This window comes from Pelodiscus sinensis, chromosome 20 (genome assembly GCF_049634645.1).
Source record: "Pelodiscus sinensis isolate JC-2024 chromosome 20, ASM4963464v1, whole genome shotgun sequence".
In the NCBI taxonomy this organism is placed as follows: Eukaryota; Metazoa; Chordata; order Testudines; family Trionychidae; genus Pelodiscus; species Pelodiscus sinensis.
This window is the reverse complement of record NC_134730.1, coordinates 3,810,694-3,838,543: the sequence shown is the minus strand read 5'-3', so window position 1 is coordinate 3,838,543 and position 27,850 is coordinate 3,810,694. Positions and strand designations below refer to the sequence as shown.

Here is a 27,850-nt window from a genome sequence, read left to right as displayed (position 1 = left end):
CAATTGGAATTGCAGCTGGGAAGGGATGTGAAGGATAACAAGAAAGGTTTCTACAGGCATGTTAGCAATAAGAGGGTGATCAGAGAGGGTGTGGGGCCCTTACTGGATGAGGGAGGTAACCTAGTGAGAAATGATGTGGGAAAAGCTGAAGTACTCAATGCTTTCTTTGCCTCTGTCTTCACAGTCAAGGTCAGCTCCCAGACAAAAGCACGAGGCAACGCAGAATGGGAAGGAAGTGGACAGCCCTTGGTGGGGAAAAAACAAGTTAGGAACTATTTAGAAAAGCTCAACATACACAGATCCATAGGTCCAGATTTAATGAATCCGAGGGTACTGAGGGAGTTGGCAAATGTCATTGCGGAACCTTTGAAAACTCATGGAGATCAGGGAGATCCCGGATGACTGGAAAAAGGCAAATGTAGTGCCCATCTTTTAAAAAGGGAAGAAGGACAATCCAGGGAACTACAGACCAGTCAGCCTTACCTCAGTCCCCGGAAAAATCATGGAGGGCATCCTCAAGGAATCTGTTTTGAAGGACTTAGAAGAGGGGAAAGTGAACAGGAATAGTCAACATGGATTCACGAAGGGCAAGTTGTGCCTGACCAATCTGATTAGCTTCTATAATGAGGTAACTGGCTCTGTGGATATGGGAAAGTCAGTGGATGTGATATACCTTGATTTTAGTAAAGCTTTTGATACGGTCTCCCACAATATTCTTGCCAGCAAGTTAAGGGAATCTGGATTGGATAAATAGACTGTAAGATGGATAGAAAGCTGGCTAGACTGTTGGGCCAAGCGGGTAGTGATCAATGGCTCGATGTCAGGATGGCGGTCGGTTTCTAGCAGAGTTCCCCAAGGAACTCCTAGGATCGGTTCTTGGACCAGTTTTGTCCAACATCTTTATTAATGACCTGGACGAAGGGATGGATTGCACCCTCAGCAAGTTTGCAGATGACACTAAGCTAGGGGGAGAGGTAGATACGCTGGAGGGCAGGTATAGGGTCCAGAGTGACCTGGACAGATTAGAGGACTGGACCAAAAGAAATCTGATGAGGTTCAACAAGGACAAGTGCAGAGTCCTGCACTTGGGACGGAAGAATCCCAAACATTGTTACAGGCTGGGGACTGAATCACTAAGTAGCAGTTCAGCAGAAAAGGACCTGGGGATTACAGTGGATGAGAAGCTGAATATGAGTCAACAGTGTGCTCTTGTAGCCAAGAAGGCTAATGGCATATTAGGGTGCATTAGGAGGAGCATTGCCAGCAGATCCAGAGAAGTGATTATTCCCCTTTATTCGGCTGTGGTGACTCCACATCTGGAATAGTGTCCAGTTCTGGGCCCCCCACTACAGAAAGGATGTGGACGCATTGGAGAGGTCCAGCGGAGGGCGACCAACATGATTAGGGGGCTGGAGCACATGACCTATGAGGAAAGACTGAGGGATTTGGGTTTGTTTAGTCTGCAGAAGAAAGAGTGAGGGGGGATTTGAGAGCAGCCTTCAACTTCCTGAAGGGAGATTCCAAAGAGGATGGAGAAAGGCTGTTCTCAGCAGTGATGGACGGCAGAACAAGGAGCAATGGTTTCAAGTTACGGTGGGGGAGATCTAGGTTGGATATTAGGACAAACTATTTCACTAGGAGGGTGGTGAAGCACTGGAATGGGTTCCCTAGGGAGGGGGTGGAATCTCCATCTCTAGAGGTGTTTAAGTCTCGGCTTGACAAAGCCCTGGCTGGGTTGATTTAGTTGGGATTGGTCCTGCATTGGGCAGGGGGCTGGACTTAATTACCTCCTGAGGTCTCTTCCAGCTCTATGATTCTATGACTCTATGAACACGTGTTACATATACATTGCACGTTGACCCCACATTGTGTCTTCCTGTAGTGCTGTCTGGTAAAAGGAGCAGTGTAGTGAATAGGGCTGTGTAGCACCCTGGCCAAGGGAGTCTGAGAGTCAAGCAACAGGTAGTGAATGAAATCTCCCTACCAGGAGCTGTGTGTGAATAGCCAGGTGGATTTTAAGATCTCTGGTTTTTTTAGTTCCAGACATCCCTGATTTATCCTGACTTGAGAAATGGAGAAGTGAAGATTCTGGTCTTGTGTGGTGCGTTGCTCTTTAGTTTGGTAAAGCCCTCTGATACCATCATGATTATCTTGATATAAATACCTGGGAAGGTGGATAGATTCTCTAGTAGACATACTGTCAAGAGTTATCTAGAGAGAATGTTCGGTTTATGCTCCTTTGTTAGATATGGTGATGGGGAGGGGATTAAATACAGTTTTTCTTTTGCCTAAACTGGTAAGTTGAAGAGTTATTTACACTCTATCTCACAAACTACAGTCTTACATGCAATAGCTGCTCAGAATATTATTGACTTTTGGAAAATACCATTCAAATAAATACGCTTTAAATTTGGATTTGAAATCCTTTAAAAAACTGATCATTTTCTTTCCAGGGAAATAGATTGGTATGTAGTTGAGGGCCCAAATGAGTCGGTTTTGGTCTGCATTTTTGACCAATTATTTTAATGTAAAAGTATCTTTCCTACATACAGGATCCTTAAAAGGATTTGTTCTTGGGTTTTATTTTCTGTACAGGGATTAGTTAACTAGTAAGTGGCAAAGAATATTAATTCCTTTAGTGGCAACAATGAGTGCATTTAAGTACGAGTGTAATATAATACACATGCACACACACATGCTGGTATGTATGTTATTTGCCATTATTGAAAAGGTTTAAAATGAAAAGTTGTTTTGTACAGGCCAAAAAATGTTGCCATAGACTTTGTCAAGGGCTTTTCCATTAAGCACCAGTACAAACTATTTTGTTGCTTATGGGAAGTTCCTGTAGTAGTGGTCTGAGACCTCAGGATATCCTGTTGGAAATTTCTCTGAGCAGTTGTAATAATCCTATCCTATCACTTGGCTTCTTGGTGGGAATTTCTCAGAGCAGAAGCATTTTTGTGTGGGAAAGTAATTTCCTTAACATTCTGACCAATTGGCAGCCATGAAAATTTGTAAAATTTGTAATAACAAACACAAAATATTTACCTTTTTCAGAAGGAACTGTAGTTTGCACATAGTGCTCCTTTGAAGAATAATGATTATTATTTTGGGCTGGTTTTTGGTGGTAGTGTTGTGGAAAGATCAGAAATAGCTGAGTTCAGTGTTAAGCTAAGTTGGGAATTATTTTTCCCAGATTCACTTATTTGTTTTAGTTTGTAACAAACCACTAAAGTGCCAATGAATCATTGAGCAAAAAGCCCAACAAGTGAGGTAGATGTCTAGAAAATCATCCAAACCTTTCTATTATTTTTCCCCAGAAATCTCCAGATCCTTTTCCCATCATTCTGTCTTTGCCATGTCCCCACAACACTGTCCTACAAAAAATGTCCCATAGTGGATGAAGCACAGGAGTTCCTCAAGAGCCCCAAAAGGCCCTCTCTGGCTCTTGTAACCGTACAGAACTGCAGGTCTCCACCACGTTCAGATGTTAGGGAATGAACTCTCAACCCAACTTCTATCCTTTTATAGAGTCAGTCTTCCTATTTGTTAGTGCCAGTGGGTAATACCAGTAAGCATATTAGTCAATAGTGTGTCCCAGTGAAAAGGTTTAATTCTTAAATCATTGCATAACCCAGATACACCAACTTTGTACTTCTGTCGTGTGTGTCACTTGAGCATCTTGAAGGACTTTGCCAATATTAATTAATGAACCTCACAGCACCCCTGGGAAATCATCTAGCATGAGGACTGTTTTACAGGTAATATACTGAAGGCCACACAGCATAGAACGCAAGACTCTTGAATTCCAGTCTTGTGGAATTAAGTTTCTCTCTTCTCCAGACTCAACTGTGACCTGTTGTGACCATGTTTCGGATATGCAGGCTCTTACCCTCTCACACCCAGTGACAGAACATGACTAATGGCGACTCAGGGTGGCGTCTCAGCTCTAGTCTCGTGGTGCGGGTAGGCTGGATATTGTTCAATACCGCTCAGTAGGGATGTTAAATGGATTCACTGAATTCTTAGCGATTAGTTGACTGTCGATAGTCCGCGGGGGCCGCAGCCAGTGCGCTCTGGCCTCACTCCTGGGGAGCCCCCTGCCACTCTGCACTGCTGCCTCAGTATCAGTGGCAGCAGTGTGGGATGTCAGGTGGGAGCTGGCCCGTGAGAGCAGCTGGTTGAAAACCCAGCTCCCTTCGTGGACCAGCTGCCTGTCACCTTATGCTGCTGCCTCTGATAAAGAGGATGCAGCATGAGGTGGCAGCAGCCTCTTTTTAGGGGGGATCTGAGCTCCCAGACCCAGCATGAGTTGGAACTGAGCCAAGCTGCCTGCCTGCCCGGCTCCTAATACACTTTAAATACAGAGCTTCAGTGGGGGTAGGTGCTGGACTGAGCTGGGCTGCTGGCCAGCCTGCTAAAAATTTACTTTCAAGAGGAGGGAGGGGGAAATGCTTGTAGTCTATAGCATGAACCTATAAGCTTTTGCTTCTCGGTTAATCGACTACACTATTAAATCCCTACTCGGCACTGGAACTGAAGGGCTGTTTCTCATCTGTGTCAACTGTATAGTAGGAACAGACTTACTGAGTGCCCTCTGGTGCCAGGCTTGTTCATTGGCAGCTCTGCAGCCCTGACCATTTACTTAGCACATGGGAAATAGTGAAGTGCTTGAATCCGTTGCTATTCTCGTGTCACTAGATCAGTGTGGCATTAGACTGGAATGAGGAGACAGGCTGGAGTCCCTGCTCTTTATTAGCGAGCGCAGTGGTCACCGCTTTGGGCCGCATTCTGCCCTCGTGAATGTCATGTGGAACCCCGTGGAAGTGAATAGGGGTTAGATAGGGCGTAAGCACTGAAGTTGCTCCTTTGTCTTCACGGCAGGAGAGACACGTTTTCTTTGACATTTGGGAATTTACAATCCAAATCTACCTTACTCAGGAACTAATTGAATTATATTTGTTTTGCCAAACCCAGTCAGGCTTTCACTGTGCAGAGGCAATGATGAGAAATCGCAGCATGTGTAGACATAGCTTTGAGGCAATTTCCTATGCATATTGTATTCTGCTGCAGGCCCATAAAACATAGCTCACCGTAAAACTAAAGGACACACAACACCGTATGGTCCTTGTCTCGTGTTACTCATTAGCCGAATTCTAAAATCTACATCTCATTGTCGATGGATGACAATGTACCTTGCCTAGATGTGTAATGTCCCAAGACCACTGGGTCTGCTCACTGCTATCTTCGAAGGAAACGATGACACTCCTTCCACACTGCAATCGAAAATCTGTTGCTGGATTTGAAAAGCTGGTGAAATTATCCTTGTGCATTTCATCAAACTGCTGGGTTAGTCAATTTCATTTCAACTGAAGACAGACTTTTATTTAGTCCCAACATTTTAACTTTGTTTGCCCATCTTATTAATTTTGACTATTTTTGTGTGTATTTAAATGTGATGCAAATGGCCTGACCAGGACTATAAAAGACAGAACAAAATCTTTGGATTCTTTATTAACAAAGGCTTCTTAAAATTCACCTTTGTGGCTAGCAGCATTTTTCACAGATGACCATGGAACGCTGGCTGCATTGCACTCAGTGGGGTTAAAGATTAATGGGAGAGAAGCATGCTGCTAAAAACACAAAGAATACAGAATGCAACACATGATAATACAGTGTGACGGCTGTACAGATTTTAGAGTAAAATATTGTAAAGTTTAGGTTCTTGTAATGATATTAACTCCCCTGTACAGGCAGTCCCCGAGTTACGCGGATCCGACTTACGAACGGGGCTTTCTCGCCCTGGAGCTCGCAGGCAGCGGGACCGCCCAGAGCGCAGCGGTCCCACCACCTCAACCTCCGGGGCGAGAAAAGCTGCTCCGGGTGCCCCTGGTCTGCTGGGGACCGTCTCCAGCAGACCAGGGACACCTGGAGCAAAACCGGGGAGGCGGAGGGGTCTCGCGCCTCTGAGGCTTTGCTCTGGCAAAGCCTCAGAAGCGTGGGACCCTGCCGTGGCTGCGGCTTTGCTCCCGGTGCCCCTGGTCTGCTGGAGACGGTCCCCAGCAGACCAGGGGCACCGGGAGCAAAGCCGCAGCAGCAGCGGGGTGCTGCGCCTCTGAGGCTTTGGCAGAGCAAAGCCTCAGAGGCGCGGCACCCCACTGCCACTGTGGCTTTGCTCCCCGTGTCCTGGTCTGCTGGGGGGGGGGGGGCGCATCTAGTGTGCCCCCCCCCCAGCAGACCAGGCTTTTGTTTTGGACCCTGGGGCAGAGCAGCTGGGGCGCTGCCGATTGGTCCTGCAGCGCCGCTCTGGGCACTACTGGACCAACCCGGCAGCACCCCAGCTGCTCTGCCCCAGGCGTCCTGATTCAGCCGCTGTTGGTCAGTTTCAGCAGCGGCTGAATCAGGACGCCTGGGGCAGAGCAGCTGGGGTGCTGCTGGGTTGGTCCAGTGGCGCTACTGGAGCAACCCAGCAGCACCCCAGCTGCTCTGCCCCAGGCATCCCCAAGTCAGCTGCTGCTGAAACTGACCAGCGCTGACTACAGGAAGCCTAAGGCAGAGTTGCTCTGCCCCGGGCTTCCTGGAATCAGCCGCTGATCAGTTTCAGCAGCAGCTGACTTGGGGATGCTTGGGGTTCTTAAGTTGAATCTATATGTAAGTCAGAACTGGCGGTCAATTTCAGCAGCGGCTGAATCTGGATGCCAGTTCCGACTTACATACAGATTCAACTTAAGAACAAACCTACGGTCCCTATCTTGTACGTAACCCAGGGACTGCCTGTACTGATAATGTGTATTTTCTATTCCTGTCAATGGGCAACTTTTAGCTAAATGTATTAATTTCATTATAAAATGTGTACTGGTTAACTGAATACTATCTTCCTCCCTTTCATGCCTTTCCCACCCATTGGCCAGGTTTCCTTTCCACTAGCTGAAGCAGATAGAAGTGTTTTCCACTTGCACCCAGATTTTCCTCTCATTTTGCACTATTGTAAACTAGCTGAATCTCTATTGAACTCAGTGGAACAATAATGGTGTAGCACTCATCCAGGTGAGCAGAATTTCAGACTCCTTCTATTGTCCCAGGATTCAGATCTGGGACAGTGGGGATTTGCTGACTGACAAAGAATTGGGCCATGTGTGGTTGAACTGCCTTTTGTTCATCTCATTGGGTGTTTATTCTGAAGCCTAATAGTGGCATTTTAAATTGTCACCATTAATTTTTTCGAACATTGTGCCAGAAACTTCCAGCTACTCTGGTCTTGAGAGTGGAGCTTGAGTAAGAACATAAGAACGGCCAGACTGGGTCAGACCAAAAGTCCATCCAGCCCGGTACCCTGTCTGCCGACAGTGGCCAACGCCAAGTGTCCCAGAGGGAGTGAATCGAACAGGTAATGATCAAGCGATCTCTCTCCTGCCATCCATCTCCACCCTCTGACAAACAGAGGCTAGGGACACCATTCCTACCCATCCTGGCTAATAGCCATTAATGGACTTAACCTCCATGAATGTATCTAGTTCTCTTTTAAACCCTGTTATAGAGTTACTACCATTTCCTTCTCTCTGAATTTAACCCTTGGAAAAGAGAAGAGTCTAATGGAAGCCAATTGTTTAGTATTGCTCTCAGAACAGAACACATCTTCATTTGATTTTTCTGTTGTAAAGTTGCTTTGTCAAATTTTCCCTGGTGAGCATTAGACACCAGCCAGATTTGAACTTGGAAACTTCAGCCATTTTTAGTAAATCCAAAAAACTGCTTATTTCTGCTCAGAAAACGCTTGACATGTTTTCTGTCATTGATTTCTGAGAATGGATTCTTAACGTGCAACTTGAAAGTTGTAATCAATTGAAATTGTAACAAAGACACAATTCACTTTCTCTGCCACACTGAGCTTTGATTACTTCAGTAGTTTAAACATACAGACTTAAGTCATTTTTCCTGATGTGTTTGTTCAACATGCTTGTAACTTATTAAGATCAATACCAAATTGTTAAGGTACTAATGCCCAGCGAGGACTCTAGATGAATAGTACTATAAAGTGACACAGGTCAGGCATTTTTGGAGATATCAGCACTAGTCACTAGTACAGGGGTGGGCAAATAATAGCCCATGAACTAGATCTGGTTCTACAGGGTTTGCCCTTAGCAGGCTGCTGCTGCTGTATGTACCCGCCCCTTTGCAGTCACAGATGATTGCAGTGCTTGTTGGCCGCAAATCACCATTCCCAGCCAACTGGAGCTGCAGAAAGTGGTGCCCCCGTCTGCCCCACTTCCCGTGGCTCCCATTGGCGGGGGACAGCAATCCGCAGCCAATGGGAGCTGAAATTCCCCATACCTACAGAGGCACAGGTAAATATAACAGCGGCAGCCCACCAGGATAACCCTGGCGAACCATCACCATTTCATTGTCCGCCCCTGCACTAGTAGAATCAAAACTAGTGACCTTTCCCATAGGTTATAACTCCAAAGCCATTCAGAGGAATTGGCTTATCTTTGGGCTCAGACTTTCTAGGAAGGCTCATTACTGGGATGGAAGTCAAGAGTGGAAATTTCAGCCATAATGGAACTTTTTTGAAAAAAAGCTACAAGCATCTTGGAAACCAAGTCGCAAATAGTTCGCTACCTTAACCTTAGCTTTTGCTCTAAAGAGGGTTGAGGTTGGAATAGCAGGTAACCGACCGCAAGCTCTTTTGCTAACGAATGTGTGTCCTCTGCTTGTCCCCTACAGCCCACTGCTTGCGGTGTCCTTTGCTGCCACCTGTGCAGTGCCAGGAATCGCCCTTCTGACCCTGGGAGTTAATCCTCTCACGGGGGCGCTGGGAGCCTTCAACATTTTCCTGTACACGTGCTGTTACACACCGATGAAAAGAATGAGCATCGCCAACACGTGGGTGGGAGCTGTCGTGGGTGCCATTCCCCCCATTATGGGCTGGACTGCAGCAACAGGCAGTCTGGATGCTGGTGAGTATAGCATATCAGTCTCATATTTGGACAGACAGGCAGAGAGACAGGCGGTTGCAATTGCTGCATGTGGGGCAGCTGAAAATAACCACCCTGGAGACAAAAACTATTGGTTTCCCTTAAGCATAGGTATTAGCGTGGGCTGGGACAATGCATATTGTAGCACAGTGCTACAAAAACTGGTTTGAATTCCATTTCGCTAATAAAGACTTGTTTGTGTTGGCAAACATGCATGGTACTGTACCGTATTAAGACTGAAGAAATAAGCAGAGATCTTGTCATTCTGCCTTTAGACGGCTGTAGAGACAAAGGACCAGTTTGCAGGATAAGTTCCTTAGAATATATGCTAAGACTGTCTGGGAACAAAATTGAGGATGAAGAGCACTAGCCCAGCATGTGGGCTATGAATAGAACAAAATGTTATAGAAATTCAGAATAGAAACAGATGAAGTTAGGCTGACTTCAGTTGTGAGGGTGGGGTGGGGTGGGGGGGCAAAGGATTTTTGCAGGAAAAAAATCCTGTGGTGTTTACCACTGTCTCACCACATTCTAGAAACTATCTTAGAATGGTAATTTCTTGGTAAAATGCTTGATTGCCTCCATTTAAACTCTCAAGGTTCCTTTTTTTCCCACTCTTGATGGTGTGGAGATTCCTTTAAGTAACTGAATTATTTTTACATCACACACAAAACACTGATCTGTCCAAGCTAAACTCTGAGACAATTGGGGGGGGGGGGTGTTTCCTGCCCACTAAGAATTTAGAGCCTAAAAATATCACAAATTTGTTATATTCAAGCAAAACTCGCATAGTTCACGTAACAGGCACATTGAGAAATATAACAATAATTTTGTATTTATTTGATGTAAATCAGTTTTATGAGACTATTGTAGATTATAGAATTGTTTAGCATGCATTCCTCTCGCTATCTGGCATGTTAACACACTTTTCTTGTACTTCTTACAACCAACCAGAATTCTAAACAAGAATATTCAAAATCCATGGAAAGTCTTTATCAAAGACTTTATCATTCATCTTTTGTGGTCCACGTTAGTACTTGCTTTGAAAATCAGACTAAGTTGCCTCGGTATGTAATCTATTCTGATGTAGCACTAATTCAGAAATGTGTTGAAATTATCTTAACTCCACATATTCCTTGGCATATTGGTTTTAATTCCTTCACTCTGTCATGTTTCCTAAGAAAAGATTATGAGATAGTGTATCATAGAATGTCTATAAGATCTTGTAAGAAGCTCTGTGTTACTGAAGAGAATTATTTAAAAATATTAAATATATACGTATATTTAAAAAGTAGTACAGTGGATGTCATTCTGGTCACTGTCACATAAGATACAGGTTCGAGATGGAGCTTGGGTATGATCCAGTCTGGCAATTCCTGTGTTTCTGTGTTGGTATAAGTATATTATTGCACAGTGTTTAAAGTAACTCCATAGTCTTAATTTTAAATACAGTAAAACTCCATTGGTCCAGCATCCAATGCTCCGGCACTCCTGATGGTCCGGCACCATCAGGAACCCGGAAGTGCTCCGGGCAGCCAGACAAACTCACCAGCAGCTGAATTGGGGAAGCCGGGGGGCAGAGCTGTTGGGGTGTGGGTGCTGCTGGGTTGGTCCCCTAGCGCTGCCCCTCGGCACTGCGGGACCAACCCGGTAGCACCCCATCTGCTCTGCCGCAGGCGTCCCGATTCAGCCACTGCTGAAACTGACCAGCAGCGGCTGAATTGGGGACGCCTGGGGCAGAGCCGGACTATCGTAAGGGGGGGGCTATGAGGGGTCTGGGGTGGCATCCGCCCTCCCCCCCCAGACTCCTCATAGCCCCCCTTTCCGATAGTCCGGCATATCTGATAATCCGGCACACCCTGGGTCCTAAAGGTGCTGGATTATCGGAAGTTTACTGTAAGTAGAACTCCCTACTTTTGCCTCTCAGTTAATTTGGTGAGGCCTAGCTGTTTGCCTGGCAGAAATGGTGTTCAGTAAATATGAATTTGCTAGAGGATTTACTCAGAATTGCTCAACTAATTAACTGAAATATTTTTTGTTTTTCTTCATTTAAATCATTGGTCTGAAGTGGGGCGAGGGATGATTGGGTTTGGTAGGGAGGCTGCCCTGGGAGAGAGGACAACCCAGCCCTCTCTCACCACAGCAGCTTAGGGCCAGGTGAGAAGCGCCTCTCCATGCCTGCGGCAGCAGGCACAGCTGGAGGAAAGTGCATGCCCTGCGGCTGGGGGACGGACAGACAGACACACAGACAGACTCTCTCAAATACATAGTAGAGAGCTGTCCCTTTCTCCACCTCTGCCCCCTGCTGGTCCACTAGGGTTATAGCTGTCCCGGTCTCCGTCTCTGACCCCTTCTGGCCCCCTATGGTCATAGAACTGGAAGAGACCTCAGAAGGTCATCAAGTCCAGCCCCCTTCTCTAGGCAGGACCAATTCCTACTAAATCAACCCGGCCAGGGCTTTGTCAAGCCGAGACTTAAACACCTCTAGGGATGGAGACTCCACTACTTCCCTAGGTAACCCATTCCAGTGCTTCACCACCCTCCTAGTGAAATAGTTTTTCCTAATATCCAACCTGGACTTCTCCCACCACAACTTGAGACCATTGCTCCTTGTTCTGCCATCTGTCACTACTGAGAACAGCCTCTCTCCATCCTCTTTGGAGCCTCCCTTCAGGAAGTTGAAGGCTGCTATCAAATCCCCCCTCACTCTTCGCTTCTGCAGACTAAACAGACCCAAGTCCCTCAGCCTCTCCTCATAAGTCATATGCTCCAAGCCCCTAATCATTTTGGTTGCCCTCCACTGGACCCTCTCCAATGCATCCACATCCTTTTTGTAGTGGGGAGCCCAGAACTGGACACAATACTCCAGATGAGGCCTCACCAAAGCCGAATAAAGGGGAATGATGACATCTCTGGATCTGCTGGCAATGCTCCGCTTAATGCAACCTAATATGCCATTAGCCTTCTTGGCTACAAGGGCACACTGTTGACTCATATCTAGCTTCTCATCCACTGTAACCCCCAGGTCCTTTTCTGCTGAACTACTACTTAACCGGTTGGTCCCCAGCTTGTAACTATGCTTGGGATTCTTCCATCCCAAATGAAGGACTCTACACTTGTCCTTGTTGAACCTCATCAAATTTCTTGTGGCCCAATCCTCCAATTTGTCTAAGTCATTCTGTACCCTATCTCTGCCCTTAAGCGTATCTACCTCTCCCCCCAGCTTAGTGTCATCCGCAAACTTGCTGAGGGTGCAATCCATCCCCTCATCCAGATCATTAATAAAGATATTGAACAAAACCGGTCCTAGAACCGAACCTTGGGGCACTCCGCTAGAAACCGACCGCCATCCTGACATCGAGCCATTGATCACTACCCGCTGGGCCTGGCCTTCTAGCCATCTTTCTATCCATCTTACCATCCATTTATCCAATCCACAATCCCTTAACTTGCTGGCAAGAGTATTGTGGGAGACCGTATCAAAAGCCTTGCTAAAGTCAAGGTATATAACATCCACTGACTTCCCCATGTCCACCGAACCAGTTACCTCATCATAGAAGCTAATCAGATTGTTCAGGCATGACTTGCCCTTTGTGAATCCATGCTGACTATTCCTAATCACTTTCCTCTCATCCAAGTGCCTCAATATGGATTCCTTAAGGATCCCTTCCATGATTTTTCCAGGAACCGAGGTAAGACTGACCGGCCTAGAGTTCCCTGGATCATCCTTCTTCCCTTTTTTGAAGATGGGCACTACATTTGCCTTTTTCCAGTCATCCGGGATTTCTCCCGATCTCCACGATTTTTCAAAGATAATAGCCAAAGGCTCCACAATGACATTTGCCAACTCCCTCAGTACCCTCGGATGCACTAAGTCCAGACCCATGGATTTATGTACGTTTAGCTTTTCTAAATAGTTCCTAACCTGTTCTTTACCCACCACGGGCTGTCCATCTTCATCCCATCTTGCGTCACTTGGCGCAGAAGTCCAGGAGCCGACCTTGTCCGTGAATACAGAGGCAAAGAAAGCATTGAGTACTTCAGCTTTCCCCACATCATCTGTCACTAGGTTACCTTCTTTATCCATTAGGGGCTGCACACCCTCTCTGATCACCTTCTTCTTGTTAACATGCCTGTAGAAACCTTTCTTGTTATCCTTCACATCCTTAGCCAGTCGCAATTCCATTTGCGCTTTCACCTTCCTGATAACCCCCCGGCATTCTCGAGCTATACCTTTAAACTCCTCCCTGGTCATTTGTCCAAGTTTCCACTCTTTGTAAGCTTCCTTTTTGTGTCATTCTACAGTATAACCATGTCTGCTAGCAGACTCTTTCTTTCCGTTTTATGATAAACAGTTAAATTTCAAGTATCAGTGGGGTAGCCCTGTTAGTCTGAATCTGCAAAAGCGACGAGGAGTCCTGTGGCACCTTATAGACTAACTGAAGTGTAGGAGCATAAGCTTTCGTGGGCAAAGACCCACTTCGTCAGATGCATCTGATGAAGTGGGTCTTTGCCCACGAAAGCTTATGCTCCTACACTTCAATTAGTCTATAAGGTGCCACAGGACTCCTCGTCGCAGTTACATTTCAGGCACAACCCATTGTTCTCACACAACCAATCACTGACTTTGCTTTAAGTTATGATAAGAGGGAGCTGCATCCTATGGTCCTAGTTTACCATTTATGAAAAGAGAACTGCTCACCCTGTCACTGGAATTTCTTGGGTTTACATTTTATTGTGGATTTTCTCACCTTGCACTCTGCTCAAGCACCACTGTTTTCTAGTTATGGCAAAATTAGTCATTAAGGATAGAACGTTTGCAAATTCAATGGGCAAACTTGTATAGCCATCACCTCCCTGGCTGGAGAACCGTTCTCGGAGAGTAGTTATTAACGATTCACAATCATGCTTAAAGGGCAGAACAAGTGGGGTTCCGCAGAGGTCTGTTTTGGGGCCAATTCTGTTCAATATCTTCATTGACGATTTAGATATTAGCATAGAGAGTACACTTATTAAGTTTGCAGACGAAACCAAGCTGGGAGGGGTTGCAACTGCTTTGGAGGATAGGCTCATAATTCAAAATGATCTGGACAAATTGGAGAAATGGTCTGAGGTAAATAGAATGAAGTTTAATAAGGACAAATGCAAAGTGCCCCACTTAGGAAGGACAATCAGTTTCACACATATAGAATGGGCAGTGACTGTCTAGGAAGGAGTATGGCAGAAAGGGATCTAGGGGTTACAGTCGACCATAAGCTAAATATGAGTCAACAGTATGATGCTGTTGCAAAAAAGAAGCAAACCTGATTCTGGGATGCATTAACAGGAGTGTTGTGAGTAAAACATGATAAATCATTTTTCTGCTCTACTCTGTGCTAATTAGGCCTCAGTTGGAGTATTGTGTCCAGTTCTGGGCACCACATTTTAAGAAAGATGTGGAGAAATTGGAGAAGGTCCAAAGAAGAGCAACAAGAATGATCAAAGATATAGAAAGCATGACCTATGAGGGAAGACTGAAAGAATTGGGCTTATTTAGTTTAGAAATGAGAACACTGAGAGGGAACATGATAGCAATTTTCAAGTACCTAAAAGAGTGGTACAAGGAGGAGGGAGAAAAATTGTTCTCCTGAGCCTCTGAGGATAGGACAAGAAGCAGTGGGCTTAAACTGCAGCAGGGCAGGTTTAGGTTGGACATTAGGAAAAGCTTCCTAACTGTCAGAGTGGTTAAACACTGGAATAAATTGCCCAGGGAGGTTGTGGAATCTCCATCTCTAGAGATATTTAAGAGTAGGTTAGATAGACATCTATCAGGGATGGTCTAGATGGTGCTTGGTCCTACTGTGAGGTCAGGGGACTGGACTTAGTGACCTCTCGAGGTCCCTTCTAGTTCTAGTGTTCTGTGATTCTATTATATGATTCTATTATTCCCTGCTTCCGTATTTCAGAGGACAGCAAACGTCACTGACATGATTCAGAAATGCTTACTCGTGAAAGATTTTGTTGTTCCTTTGCCATAATTCAAGACACTTCCTGGATTGTGGTTTTGGAGCTGAAGGTTCAATTTTTGCAACTGCCTTCATAACATCTGTACTTGAGCAGAGAAAAAGAAAGTCAGTCAGATTTCGTTCCAAAAGCCTCAGATTTGACCAACCTTTGTTTATTTCCAAATTCCATTTATGATGTTTTTATTTTCCAAAATAAATGCACCTTAAAATGCCACGACTTAAAAGTCTAGCATCTCAGCAACTTCCAAGGTAAGTAGTAAGTATTGCATTTCCCATTGGAAGTCTGGGATTCTCTTATTTCCACTAATAACAATGCCTTGCTCTTATATGCCTCGTTTTTTTAATCGGTAGATCCCAAAGTGCTTTACCAAGTATGTCCAGTACAAAGTACGTCCTCTTGTTGCCATTACTAGCCCTGATGTGTCTTGAGAGCTCAGCCCCCAAAAGATGTCAATGGACTGGAACTTGGGCCTGTGTAATTTGAAACAAAATACATATTTCAGAAGAAAGAAGGAAACATTTATGTGGAAAGTTGGTACAGGGTGTCCCTGCTGTAAGTTATCCCGATATACATCTGTTCCTCACTAAAGTCATAGATGTTTGTAGGAACTGATGCATTGTAAATCATCCCATTCCCCGGTCTTAAGTCTTGCACCTCCCTCTGTCCATTTTGCGCAACTGGGAGTCAACTGTGGGAAAAAAATTCCCCGCTTTACGTTGTTTCGCTATAAGTCCAAGTTTTTTGGCACGTATCTTGGATTTCTAGCGAGGACAGCCTGCATTTTTAAATGGTGTCTGTTTGAAACTCCTAGGAGATTTGGAATGTCCTAGGGGTGAGCAGAATGCAAGTGAGCTACTAAAAGATGTATGATAAATGCCACTTCCCACATGCTACTCACCATCATGTATCTGGTCTATTTACGGATAGCTTGGCTGCCAGACGGTAGTTTGCATGCCACATTTGCTTCCTCGAAAACCCCTCCTACTATTCCAGTGTAGTACCATTTCCTTCCAGTTACATAAAAGGTTTTTTATTTGTCTAATAAATCCAGTTTCTGAAGTGACTCATTTCACTTTGATAGAAGCAAATTTGTTTTATATCACAAATGTTAGGATGAGGTCAAAGGAACACATTGGTACAGCTTTCCTCTTCGTTCTCGATGACACTCACATGAAGCAGTACTTCTGCCTCGGAAACGTGACTGATGGACTTGGAATTGTTCAGTAGTACAAACATCCTTAGGAAATAATGAACAGCAGAGCCATTTATTTTAGCACAAAAGAGAACAGCCTCATACGGGCTTTAATAAAATTACCCTCTTGCTGCTGTTTGCTAGAAATCGTCAGTGTCAGTTTTGACTGATACTTTCCTAATTAGCAAATACAGGCAGTCCCCGACTTACGCGGATCCGACTTACGTCGGATCCGCACTTACGAACGGAGCTTTCTCGCCCCGGAAGTCGGGGCGAGAAAGCCCCGTTCGTAAGCTGCTCCGGTGCCCCTGGTCTGCTGGAGACCGTCTCCAGCAGACCAGGGGCACCGGGCGGGTTCCCGCGCTTCTGAGGCTTTGCCAGAGCAAAGCCTCAGAAGCACGGGAACCGCTGCTGCTGCCCCTTGAGACCCGGTGCCTGTGGTCTGCTGGGGACCGTCCCCAGCAGACCACAGGCACCCAGACTGGAGCGGCAGCAGCGGCAGTTCCCCGCGCCTCTGAGGCTTTGCTCAGGCAAAGCCTCAGAGGCGCGGGACCCCCCGCGGCTGCGGCTTCAGTCCGGGTGCCTGTGGTCTGCTGGGGGCCGTCCCCAGCAGACCACAGGCACCCAGACTGAAGCCGCAGCCGTGGCGGGGTCCCTGCCTCTGAGGCTTTGCCAGAGCAAAGCCTCAGAGGCGCGGCACCCCGCTGCCGCTGCGGCTCTGCTCCCAGTGTCCCTGGTCTGCTGGGGGGGGGGGGGCGCAGCTAGTGTGCTCCCCCCTCCCCCCAGCAGACCAGGCTTTTGTTTTGGACTCTGGGGCAGAGCAGCTGGGGCGCTGCCGATTGGTCCTGCAGCGCCCGTGGGCACTACTGGACCAACCCGGCAGCACCCCAGCTGCTCTGCCCCAGGTCCTGATTCAGCCGCTGCTGGTCAGTTTCAGCAGCGGCTGAATCAGGACGTCTGGGACAGAGCAGATGGGGTGCTGCTGGGTTGGTCCAGTAGCACCCCGGCTGCTCTGCCCCAGGCGTCCCCAAGTCAGCTTCTGCTGAAACTGACCAGCGCTGACTACAGGAAGCCCGAGGCAGAGTTGCTCTGCCCCGGGCTTCCTGGAATCAGCTGCTGATCAGTTTCAGCAGCAGCTGACTTGGGGACGCCTGGGGTTCTTAAGTTGATTCTGTATGTAAGTCAGAACTGGCGGTCAGTTTCAGCAGTGTCTGAATCTGGACGCCAGTTCCGACTTACATACAGATTCAACTTAAGAACAAACCTACAGTCCCTATCTTGCACGTAACCCGGGGACTTCCTGTACAGCAAAATAGCATGTAGAGTGAACACTCCAAACTCCAGCGAGCTACGAGCTGCCTTCCACTTTCATTTCAATGTACTCCATGCTCTGAGGCCGCAGCGGCTTGATCCCAACCCACTGAAACTGGCTCAGGCTTTAGAATGGAGCAGTTCAGTGCCCCAGCATTCATGTAAACCACCCAGTTTGATAGACGGGACAAGCAGGGCTCCTTAGCATAATATGCTGTATCAGTTAAGGGGATTTATTTTGAGTAGGTGGCAGTGGCCTAACAGATAACAGCCTTGACAGAGGAGTAGACATTGCAGCCCTGAGGTAGCCTGGAGCCATAGGTATTACTGCACCAAGAAATGTTTATCTCAAGAGACTGTTTAGTTTATCTCAGATGCGCCACTTCTGGTCTCTCTTCCCTGACAGACATCTTGGACTGATTTTCATTCATTTTCCGAAATTTAAATAATTCCTGAGGCTACGGAATTTATAGACTGGGTATCAATGGTAATCATGTGGAGGCTGATTTTTAAATTGCCTTTACTTTGTAATTCAAATGGTGTTGTATGGTAGACATTAATTATGTCAGCCAACATCTATTTACAAATGGGGATTTAAAAATGGACAGTTCTTATCTGCAAGTGACATTTGGCAGATGGATGGTTTTAGTAACAAAAAAGAGAAGGCGAGAGAGGGATCTTATGGCATGACCTGACAAAAGAGAGTTTCTGATACCTTTCCCCCCATAGCCCTTGTCTGCCAGGAAAAGAGAGGTAAAGCAAAAACCTGTTTGTGGGTGAAATAGACATTACAGCCCTTTGCATTTTTCGTTCTTTCAAACTGTCTTTTTGACTAAACAGTTTGAATTTGTATTAGCCTATTGTCATGATCTAGCGGGAGAGCTTCTGATGGCCAGGGCAAGTCTGGATTATAAAGTTCCTGAGTATTTTAGCTGGGGTCTTCTCTAACAAAACCAAGTCTTTTAGGGTTTTGCTTCTCTTCAAAGACAGGATGACAAAGGAGTTCTTACTCTGTTTCATGGGGAGGTAGAGAGATTAATGTCACTGACATATGAGCATAGGAAACGGGCGGCGCAGAAGTGGGCAGATGGGCAGTGCTAGGAGGCAGCTGTTTTAAATTTAAGACAAAAGTCAGTGAATTATTCTGTGGGTTTGTTCTTCATGCGAGACACAATAGAAGTGGTGATTCCACCATGGAGGCACCTTGGGGGACCGACTCAGTCTGAAAGATGAAATCAAAGTCAAATAAATTCACCATTATCCCAATTCTATGCCTCATGCACAGCTGTTCCCAGCACAGTGCTTGCTTTCATCTTCCAGATGAAGAATATAGACCCATGTGGGGCAAGTGCCACAGTCTGTGGACTACTCTTTGCAGTAGGGGGCACCAACACAGCAACAGTAAAGACTCATCGGAGTCAGTGAGTCAGCCTAGTAGCTGCAAAGGAAGGCTGCGGGGCCTTTGCATCTAACCCCATGTGTGGCTATCCATGGTTATAGTACTTGGCTGAAAATGTTACTTTGAGACGCTTCTGCAGACACTCCCTAGGCACACTTGCGCCTGTGAACGGCTCAGTCATTTCGTTAATCCGTAGAGTAATGTTTGAGGCAATAGACATGATGCTAACGTTAGCTAAGATGAAATCAAAAGAGCATGTCGTTGTTGTCCTTCTAAAGCAGTCCCGGACTAACTCCTTAATCAGACTAAGGATATTAAAACGGTTCAATGAGAGCATTTAACTGGTTAACCATTTTGACTCATCTCCTAGCTGCCGGCCAGCCACCCACTCCCACTGCAGCTGTGAGGTCCCGCTGCCTGGCTACCGGCCCCTCTGCGACCGGGACTGCTCCTACCCAGCGTGGCTGGCTTCCACTGCCAAGGGTCAGTTACCTGGCAAATATACCGGTTGGCCAACTGCTTCTTCCATGCTTACCCAGGTGTTTCTCTCTCATCTGGCTCTTCCATAGAGAGCAAAGGGTTATTTTGTATCCCCGCTGAAAGATATTTCAGCTATGAGGCCTTCAGGAGCATGTGTGGAGCCTACAGTATACCGTGTGTGTAATGGAAAAAATGGGTGTTCTATGCACGCACAGGTGAACACACCTGAAGAAAGCTATAGACCTCGTTCCTTTTGAGGTTGTCCCAAAGAAGCCCTCAAGATGGAAATCTCGTTGCCACCTTTCTTGCCTATCCCATTTCTAGTGACTATTTAATATCCTCCTTTTGTTCTGCTTGCAGTTCAGATACAGACGCAGCATTCTCTTCCCTTTATTTACTCCGGCACACAAGTCTATTGCTCCACTGAAGCAGTCCTGTTCCACAAGTCCTTTGTGCCATCCTTCAAAAGAAATGGCTATTCAGACCCATGACCATGAAGCTTTTTTGGTTTGGGATTTTTTTTCCCCCTTGCCCTTAGTTTACATAACCATATAACCTTGAAAGCACACAATTATCAGTGAACATGGAGGCTGGAGCAGAGAAACATGTAGGGCTACATTGATAGTCAGTCCTATTGTGTGCAGTGTAGAGACCTTGTATAAATACAACAAGCAAGCTATAGAAGGGATACATTTTTTTTTCCTCCTCAAGGCTACTCAGCTACTCAGCCACTCACACATCAATTGACACAGTCAATGGTATAGTCTGTTTGTAGTAGAAAAAAATACCAGCTGAAGGCTTACCATGCTACCACCGCAGAAATATTAGAGCTGTGAAATACAGTGAAATTCTGTCACCAGTTAGCCTTTCTGAGACTTCTGACTAGACAAGTATGCGATGCCTTGATGCTTGAGAATGTTCTAGGGTCACACATCGAGATTTCTGTTGTATGCAGGTAATCCCACTCTCGCCCCTGCAAAGAATGGTGGACGTTGAAAATTAAACAGCCGCCTGCATTTTTCCCTATAAAATAAATGATGTTATTTTTAAAGCATGCCTATGCAACATTTTGTGCATAGATGGAGGCCACCTCACGCACCCCAAACAGCCATTTTCTGCCCCTCAAGCTGATTGAGGGGAGAGTGCACCTCCCAAGAAGAAAATTCTGCCATCAGGTTAAAGGAGAAAATATTTGCCTTTCAAGGCAGTGTAGCCCTCATGCAGATGACACGGTCATGCCCAAAGATGTAATGAGGTATGTTTGCTGTACACTACTGAGCATGCACGTATGTAGGCATGTAAATTAGCTACGACTATGTAGCATACACCCAGTAAATGAATACAACAGCCAATGTCTTTGAAGACTGACAATAATGCCATTATAAAAATAAGCATCTACATTCACCCAAAAATCATAAAATGTTTCAGGGAGTAGCCGTGTTAATCTGTGACTTTAAAAACAAGTAGCACCTTAGAGACTTATAAAAATATATCGAATCATGATTCTGTATGGTTTTTGTTAGTCTCGAAGGTGCCCCAGGACTACTAAGAATCATAGTTGTTCGTGTCCTCGGAAGAATTTTGGGCTGGTAGTGCATTGAATTTCATTCTTCAACGATAAGTCATTGGGGAAAGACAAGATACCATAACTGAATTCTAACCCCTTTCTCCCAGGCCACAACAGTTGCCCGCTTACAGATTCTCAAAGGAAAGGTTCCTTTCAGCTTGTTAAATTTTGGCTGTGAACAAACTCAAAACCGAGATAAAAGGAATCTTTCAGGGAGCATCAGGTGTCTTTTTTGTTGGGTAATTTTCTGTAAAAATCATGCAGGACTACTGCAAAGAATTTAGAATTAATTAAGGAAGGTGAGGAATATAATATAGCCTGAAAAATCACGTTTGCCCATAGGCAGATGGGTGCAGCTGGACTAATTCAAGTCTCCCAGCTCTAATCTACCTTGTCTGGATTAAAGAGGAGTAATTTGTTCAACATCTTTTAACTAAGGAGAGCCAGTTGTGTCATATCAAGGAGAACTGTGGGTGGTTGTTTTCTGACTACAGTCCATTAAAAGCTAAGCTTAGACTTCCAAACCCTTTCACTTCTGATACGAGCCAAACTCGTACCTAATTTCCTTGAGACGAAAGGCCGGTGCTCTCCCCTAATCTGTCAGTCAGCTACCAAAGTCTGGAAATAATTTTAAAATTCCTTCACATTATTCAAGGCAGAAGAATTACTAAAATTGTGCTTTAAGCAAAACAGCATTCTTAGGTTGCCAAGGCAGTAAACACCAGCTTTGGGAAATGCAATAAGATTTCAACATCTGTTTTGGAGCTGATATTTTCACCATTCTATGTTTATTTTACATGCCTGGTTGGCCACTTTTCAGTCATACATATGCAGGGCCAAAAACGAGACAGAAAAGGGAGCAAGTCTATACTGAGTTTCAACACCAGTTAACGCTTTCCCCCTTTTGGTTATATTGATGACATATAACACCTGTTGCCCCAGCCTAGGCATACAGATGCAACGGGTGTTCGGCAAACCACCATGCGTTTAGGGACTAGAAAACTCTCTGCTTGGTCTGAAAAGAAAAAAAAAACAGTGAGCAGGGTAGGGGTAGAAAATAAGCTATTCCTGCTCTTAGTGCATTTCCAGGAACGCACTAGTCCAGGAAATACACCAATACGTTGGCCCCTATACTGCAGTGGAGCCAATGCCTTATAATGAAAGTGTCAGTCCCCTCCTGTTTTAGCCAATGCGGTTCATTGCTGCATGTCGCATGAACCTCTCTAGGCTGATCTGTGTTTAGTGAGCTTTCCCTGTACAAGAAATGGGGCATTTTTAGAAGAAATATTTGGTGTTTACAATGCAAACTCCCAAATGACAACTAAACCATTTGAAACAAATTCATCAAAAGTTTTACAGCTAATGCCAGGCCAGGTTGGTAATTAGAGGGGACAACCCTCTCACCAACACCACCTCGTGCAAGTGGGTTTTCCTCTCCGTGGGCGGCCCTCCCCACTTTTTGAGTCAATATTGAAGCAGTGGTCAGGGACACGGTGTTGCTAAAGGTATCGTCTTTACAGTGAGACAGACTGGGGGGATCCTGATCACTTGCCATCACTAAAAAATCCATGCACATTTTGTAAGGGCTAACAGTGACGTCCTGACCAAATCCCTCCTGTGCAATTGCCTGCCTTCAAAAATTCCCCTAGGGGCACGCTGGGGGACGTTAACTGCAAAGACTAGTCTCCTCTCCCTGTCCTAAACGATTGTGCATTGTTTAACAGCTGCTGCTTTTAATCCCAGAGGTGGCTGCCTTGTGATGGTAAATGAAATCACCAGTATACAATGTATAGCTTGTATATGTCAGGGAAATGCAGGATATGAATTTTAACTGACTGCTTAACAAATATAGTAGCGTTAGGGTATTAATGTCAGTATCTCTAGAATGTGCATCCTTTGCACTGAGTGAGAGAGGAGCTGGGGCTGGACTTCTCTTATTTGTCCTATAAAAAAGCACTTGTCTATTCAAAATAATGCTGCAGTTGTAATGGCTTTCTGTGTTTGCCTCTTCGCCATGCAGCTCAGCATTCCCATACATAAGGTGAACAGACTATATTATCCTTATTGAGCATGGGTCTAAGGGCTCTATTTATGGAGGAGAGACGGAGAACAACCCACACGTGGTTAGTATGCTCTTCCTAAGTAGGAGATTTCTGTTCAAATCCATTCTCTTTGAGCAGAGGGGGGAACTGAACCTCGCCCATCCTGGGTGTGTGCACTGACCACTGGGCTAGGTGGATTGTTGCACTACCATTTCCTCACTCTGCATTTTGAATGGGGTCTGACCCCTTAGGCATACTCAGAGCTTGCCTATAGGATCAGGCCTTGTTGGCAAGACAGGCACGCCTCCATCTAACTTTCCTCAATTCGTGGATGACGCTGAGGCTCACGTGGAGGGTGGGCATCCAGACAGTTGAGGGAAGCAGCAGTGAACATGCTCAGAGACAAACTAGGGTACTTGGTGGATCACAACAGAGCCTAGCCTGGGGACTTGGATCACTAACCGTGGGGCTTCAGTGCCTGTGTCCTTTTGGAGCTGGGACTTGGTTTGTGCTAGTTACTATGGACTCATTCCTTACGGTCTCCTGGGAAGAGGTGAGCTTTTAGGGAAGAGAACAGATCTAATCTTCCTCTGATTAAAGGCGAATTTTGCTATTGACTTTAGAGCCTGGTTCCACCTTCATCAGATGAACAAGAAAGGCTGGGAGCTTGGGCTCGGAAGTGGGAGGGCTCAACACATGGAGGTGGGAAGGTACAAAGAAGATATCAAGGCTTGGGCGGGGGAGGTAAGAAGAGAAGGGAACAATAGGCCAAGTCCAAGATGGCTCAACAGGTGTGATGTAGTGTAGATGAAGGTTCTTCCTGCATATAGCCCAGTCCAAACTGCCCTGGAATCCATGAAGATCTCCTTGACTGGAGCCTGCTTTGGGTCAGATCCCATGTGTGTTTAGGGCGTCCTGAAGAATACATCAGTTAGCTGCTTTTGTCTTTAAAGCCGGGATTCAGAGTTAATCTTTGGAAGCAAGCAGCTCTCCACCACCTTCTGGTCAAGTCTGCCATGGCAGTACCTTGCCACCCCAGAGTGTAAGGATTAAGAAGTTGGGAAGTCTCCATGCCTGCGAGCAATTCGCAGTCTTCATAAAATGAAGACAGAGAAATCCCAGCTGAGCCTCCTGTTCTGGGTGCCCCAGCCAGGAAATGTGGGAGAGATGAGTTGGTGTCCTAGACGGGTGTTTCTCAACCCATGGTACGAGTACCCTTAGGGGTACTCGAGAGAAGTCTGGGGGGTACGTCAACACAACTGAGGTTTGGAGAAAACTGAATTTTTGTTTTAAGTTTTACAGCGCTTTATTATTTTTGTATTTTTTACACCCAAAAATTTCATTGCCCGCCTGGCTACAATTAAGTTGTTCAAACAAATGTGTTGCAATGGTAGAAAAAAAAATTGTGTGTCTGAAAACTGTAGGTACTGGGGGTACTTATAATATTTTTTTAAAGGGGTACTTTATTTAAAAAAGGTTGAGAAACATTGGCCTAGACACGATGAAAAAATTCTTACCAAACTTCTCGGACGTTTCAACAAATCACCCTCCAGATAGAAACTGAGCTGGTACCTAGACACTGAGGTGACAGGTGCATCCGACATGCCATCGATCAGAAAAACATTATTTAAAGAAACACTGCTTGCGGGTTAAAAAATATCTCCAAAAACCGCATCCTTGCTGATCAGGGGAGCATGTCCTCTTGATTTCATTGCAGTCTTTGAGCGAGAGGCTCTTTGTAAGTGCTGAGAGCCCCGGGGGTGGGGAGCAGTTGCTCTTAGCTCTCTAGTAGCAGCACTTGGTGGAATGGCTCCATGAAGGTGTCGAAATGGCCTATGCTGTGCTCCTTTGCAAGGGACTAGATCAGCCCTCTAATGTTTCCTTTTCTTTCCTTTTGCAGGTGCATTGCTGTTGGGAGGAATTCTCTACTCCTGGCAGTTTCCTCATTTCAATGCCTTGAGCTGGGGCCTCCGGGAGGATTACTCACGAGGAGGCTACTGCATGATGTCTGTCACCCACCCTGCCATGTGCAGGCGGGTTGCTCTGCGTCACTGCTTGGCCTTAATTGGACTCTCCACGGTGGCCCCTCTCCTCGATGTCACCACGTGGAATTTTCCCCTTGTTTCACTCCCTATCAACCTGTACATTTCCTACCTCGGCTTTCGCTTCTACAGGGATGCAGATCGTAGCAGCTCCAGGAAACTTTTCTTCTGCAGCCTGTGGCACTTGCCAATGCTTCTCCTGCTCATGCTTACGTGTAAGAAATCCCTGCTGGAGAGCGAAGACAAAAGCAACCATCTCCGCTGAAATCACAGCCATACTGTGGAAATGGGATTGCCTTCGTGCCAGTCGGAGCTAGCGACACCTCTGTGCTAATTATGGGTGCGAAAGTCTATGGTACTGTGTTTAAAGATAATCCCTTGTGCCCGGAGACCACTTTACATAATTCTTTTCTGATTTCTTTTTAGAGGGAGGGACTTGGGGGACTTAAATAGGCTGGGTCAATGGGATCAAAGCCTTTTTCACTTCTGAGGTCATGAATTTAAACTCCAGCCTAGGTGAAAAATGAATCCTGTCCCCTTGGCTTCCTGCTAGCCCGTGTGAAATGAGCTTGGTGAACAGTGACAAGAGGGGCGAGTGAAGTGAGAAAGTATCTGCATTGCAGAAGCATCATCCCCCCCAACTGGCCCTCCTCATTGACATTCTTAGTGAGGAGGCCAGGGAGAGCGTTTGCATCTTGAGCGTTCCTCTGGCCCCCTATGAGCAGGCAGAACGGCATTGGGGCACGTTGGCAGGGTAGTGAGTGGGAAGTTTTCACTGCCACGGTTGTGCCATCCCACCTATGGCTAAATGAACAGCGTCAGTTGCCAGGACTGTCAATCCAGCACCTTTCACAGGGAGTCGGTTCACTTTCATATGTTTTCAGAGAAGCCACATTGTGTTCCATCAGGTCTTCAGCACTTTGTAGCTCATACAACACACGGTGCATTAGCATTTAAAGAGCCTCTGGCTGAACGGAGATAGTTCCTAGTCCATATCTTTCAGATACAGCGATTTTTATTCTACTCTGTCTCAGAGGAACTTCTCGCCCTACCTAGAGCACGTTCTAGGAGTGATCGTCAGGGCTTGAATGCTCAGGACCAGATCCTCAACTGGTGTCGACTGACATAACTACTCCAACTTCATGGGAGCGTTGCCCATTTACACCAGCTCAGGATCAGGCCCTCAGAGTCCAGGAGTTTCAGGTTTTCTAATAGGAATTGTGCCAACCTGTTCAATCTAAAAGTCTGTCTGCTGGTGAGACGTTTCCTGTAATTAATTGAATCCTGAGCTTGCATTAAGGAATGTGACAACTGTATTAAGTATCACAGCACAGATGCCGCTCCAAGAGAAGATTGCTGTGAGGAGCGTTATTGGTGGGGATCGTGGTTTCCCCACTCTGAGGAAAACCATTTTTTATTCCAGCTCGAGGCTGAATTTAAAGGCTAATTCAGCAAGTCCAGATTGCAACCAGTACTGCTGAAGTTTACTGGAAGGGCTTGGCGGCCCAGGGAAAACGTGTCATGTTATAATATGTTAATTAACATGATGTAAGGCAGTGCAGACAAGCATTGCTCTTTCGTAGTCCTGTTAGTGGGCTGTGGCTAACCCAGGGTGCACTGCACCTTTAGCCATGACCAGCTAACATGATGTTAAACATAGCAGCACACAGTGTAGACAAGGGGTAGGTGACAGTTTTCATTGTGTTTGTTACCAAGCGTAAAATAGCTTGCATTTTCCTCACTATAAACAAGGGATGTTAAAATGCAATTACTTCCCAAATCGAATAGTCGATAGTTTTCTGTCGACTGTTCGATTAGCGGATTAGGGTAGGCAGTTGTGGTGCTCAGTCTGGCTCACGCCAATTCACAGCAAAACCTCCCCAGCTGCATCATAAAGCATGGGACGGATGGATGCGCGCACACACACACACACGCACACATACGTACGTCTGTTGTGAGGTCCTAGGCTGTTTAATGCAGAGTGGCAGCTGGGTGTGGGTGTGGATTAGACACTAGCATCCCTCCTATCAACAAGCCCCAAGCTTTTCCCGATGTGTATAGTGTCCATTTGAATACTGTTCCAAGGGCTTTTGCTGATGGACAGTTCTGCCAGTGGTGAAATGGAATAATGTATCTAGCCTGGTATAAAAACCTGACCGCATCCTTTAATGGTGCAGAAACAGATTCTAGTGTCGCTGACACTGGTGTCAATCAGAAGTGACTCCTTTATCTTTGGCTTCGCTTGGCAACTGAGCTCTGTGGGAACAGAATCAGATATTTTAAGTGGCATTTAAAGCCTCTCTCCAGTGATTGCACACCCCAGAGCTGAGTTCCCTGCTACTGTTTATCTGAGACACTCTCTGTTTGATTCGGGCTGTTTACTGTGGGCACACTGCATAGGAATACAGCCCAGTGCAACTTCTAAATCTGTAAATGTCTGATTTATTCTGCAATAAAACACATATTGTACAAGAGAAATAGCGGCCATGGTATTATTTCTTCTTCAAGTGCTTGCTTGTGTCCATTCCACAATGGGGGGGTGTGCTCGCCACATGTACTGGTGCCAGAAGCTTCCCCCTAGCAGTACCCATAAGGGAGTGCCTCTAGCAACCCCAGGAGTAGCGCCTCTCTGGCATGGTATAAGGGGTGCTACACGCTCCCCCTACTCTCGGGTCCTTCCTGCCACCAGTGACGCTGCATCGGAACAGCTCCAGCCTTGGCTGTTGTCTTCTCCCCATTGGTAGTATTCTTCATAGTCAGTTTACCCATAATGATTAGAGTAGCTGGTCCCCTAGGGACTTGGACCTAGATTGGGGCATTTAAACCTTGTGATTCA

The 27,850-nt window shown here is 46.0% G+C and overlaps 1 protein-coding gene across 3 annotated transcripts in view; it reads left to right on the top strand.

The window, feature by feature from the left end:
• The window catches only part of COX10 (cytochrome c oxidase assembly factor heme A:farnesyltransferase COX10), a 157,125-nt gene extending 129,620 nt beyond the window's left edge, over positions 1-27,505 (top strand). For 2 of the 3 annotated variants that reach the window (XM_075903515.1, XM_075903516.1), the window contains 2 exons: positions 8,725-8,957; positions 24,873-27,504. In XM_075903515.1, the coding sequence (XP_075759630.1) occupies positions 8,725-8,957; positions 24,873-25,279 (640 nt within the window). In that variant the 3' untranslated portion in view covers positions 25,280-27,504. Of the gene's footprint in view, positions 1-8,724; positions 8,958-24,872 lie in introns of all 3 variants that reach the window. The other variant, XM_075903517.1, reaches the window with a different exon arrangement.
• The last annotated feature ends 345 nt before the right edge of the window (positions 27,506-27,850 follow it).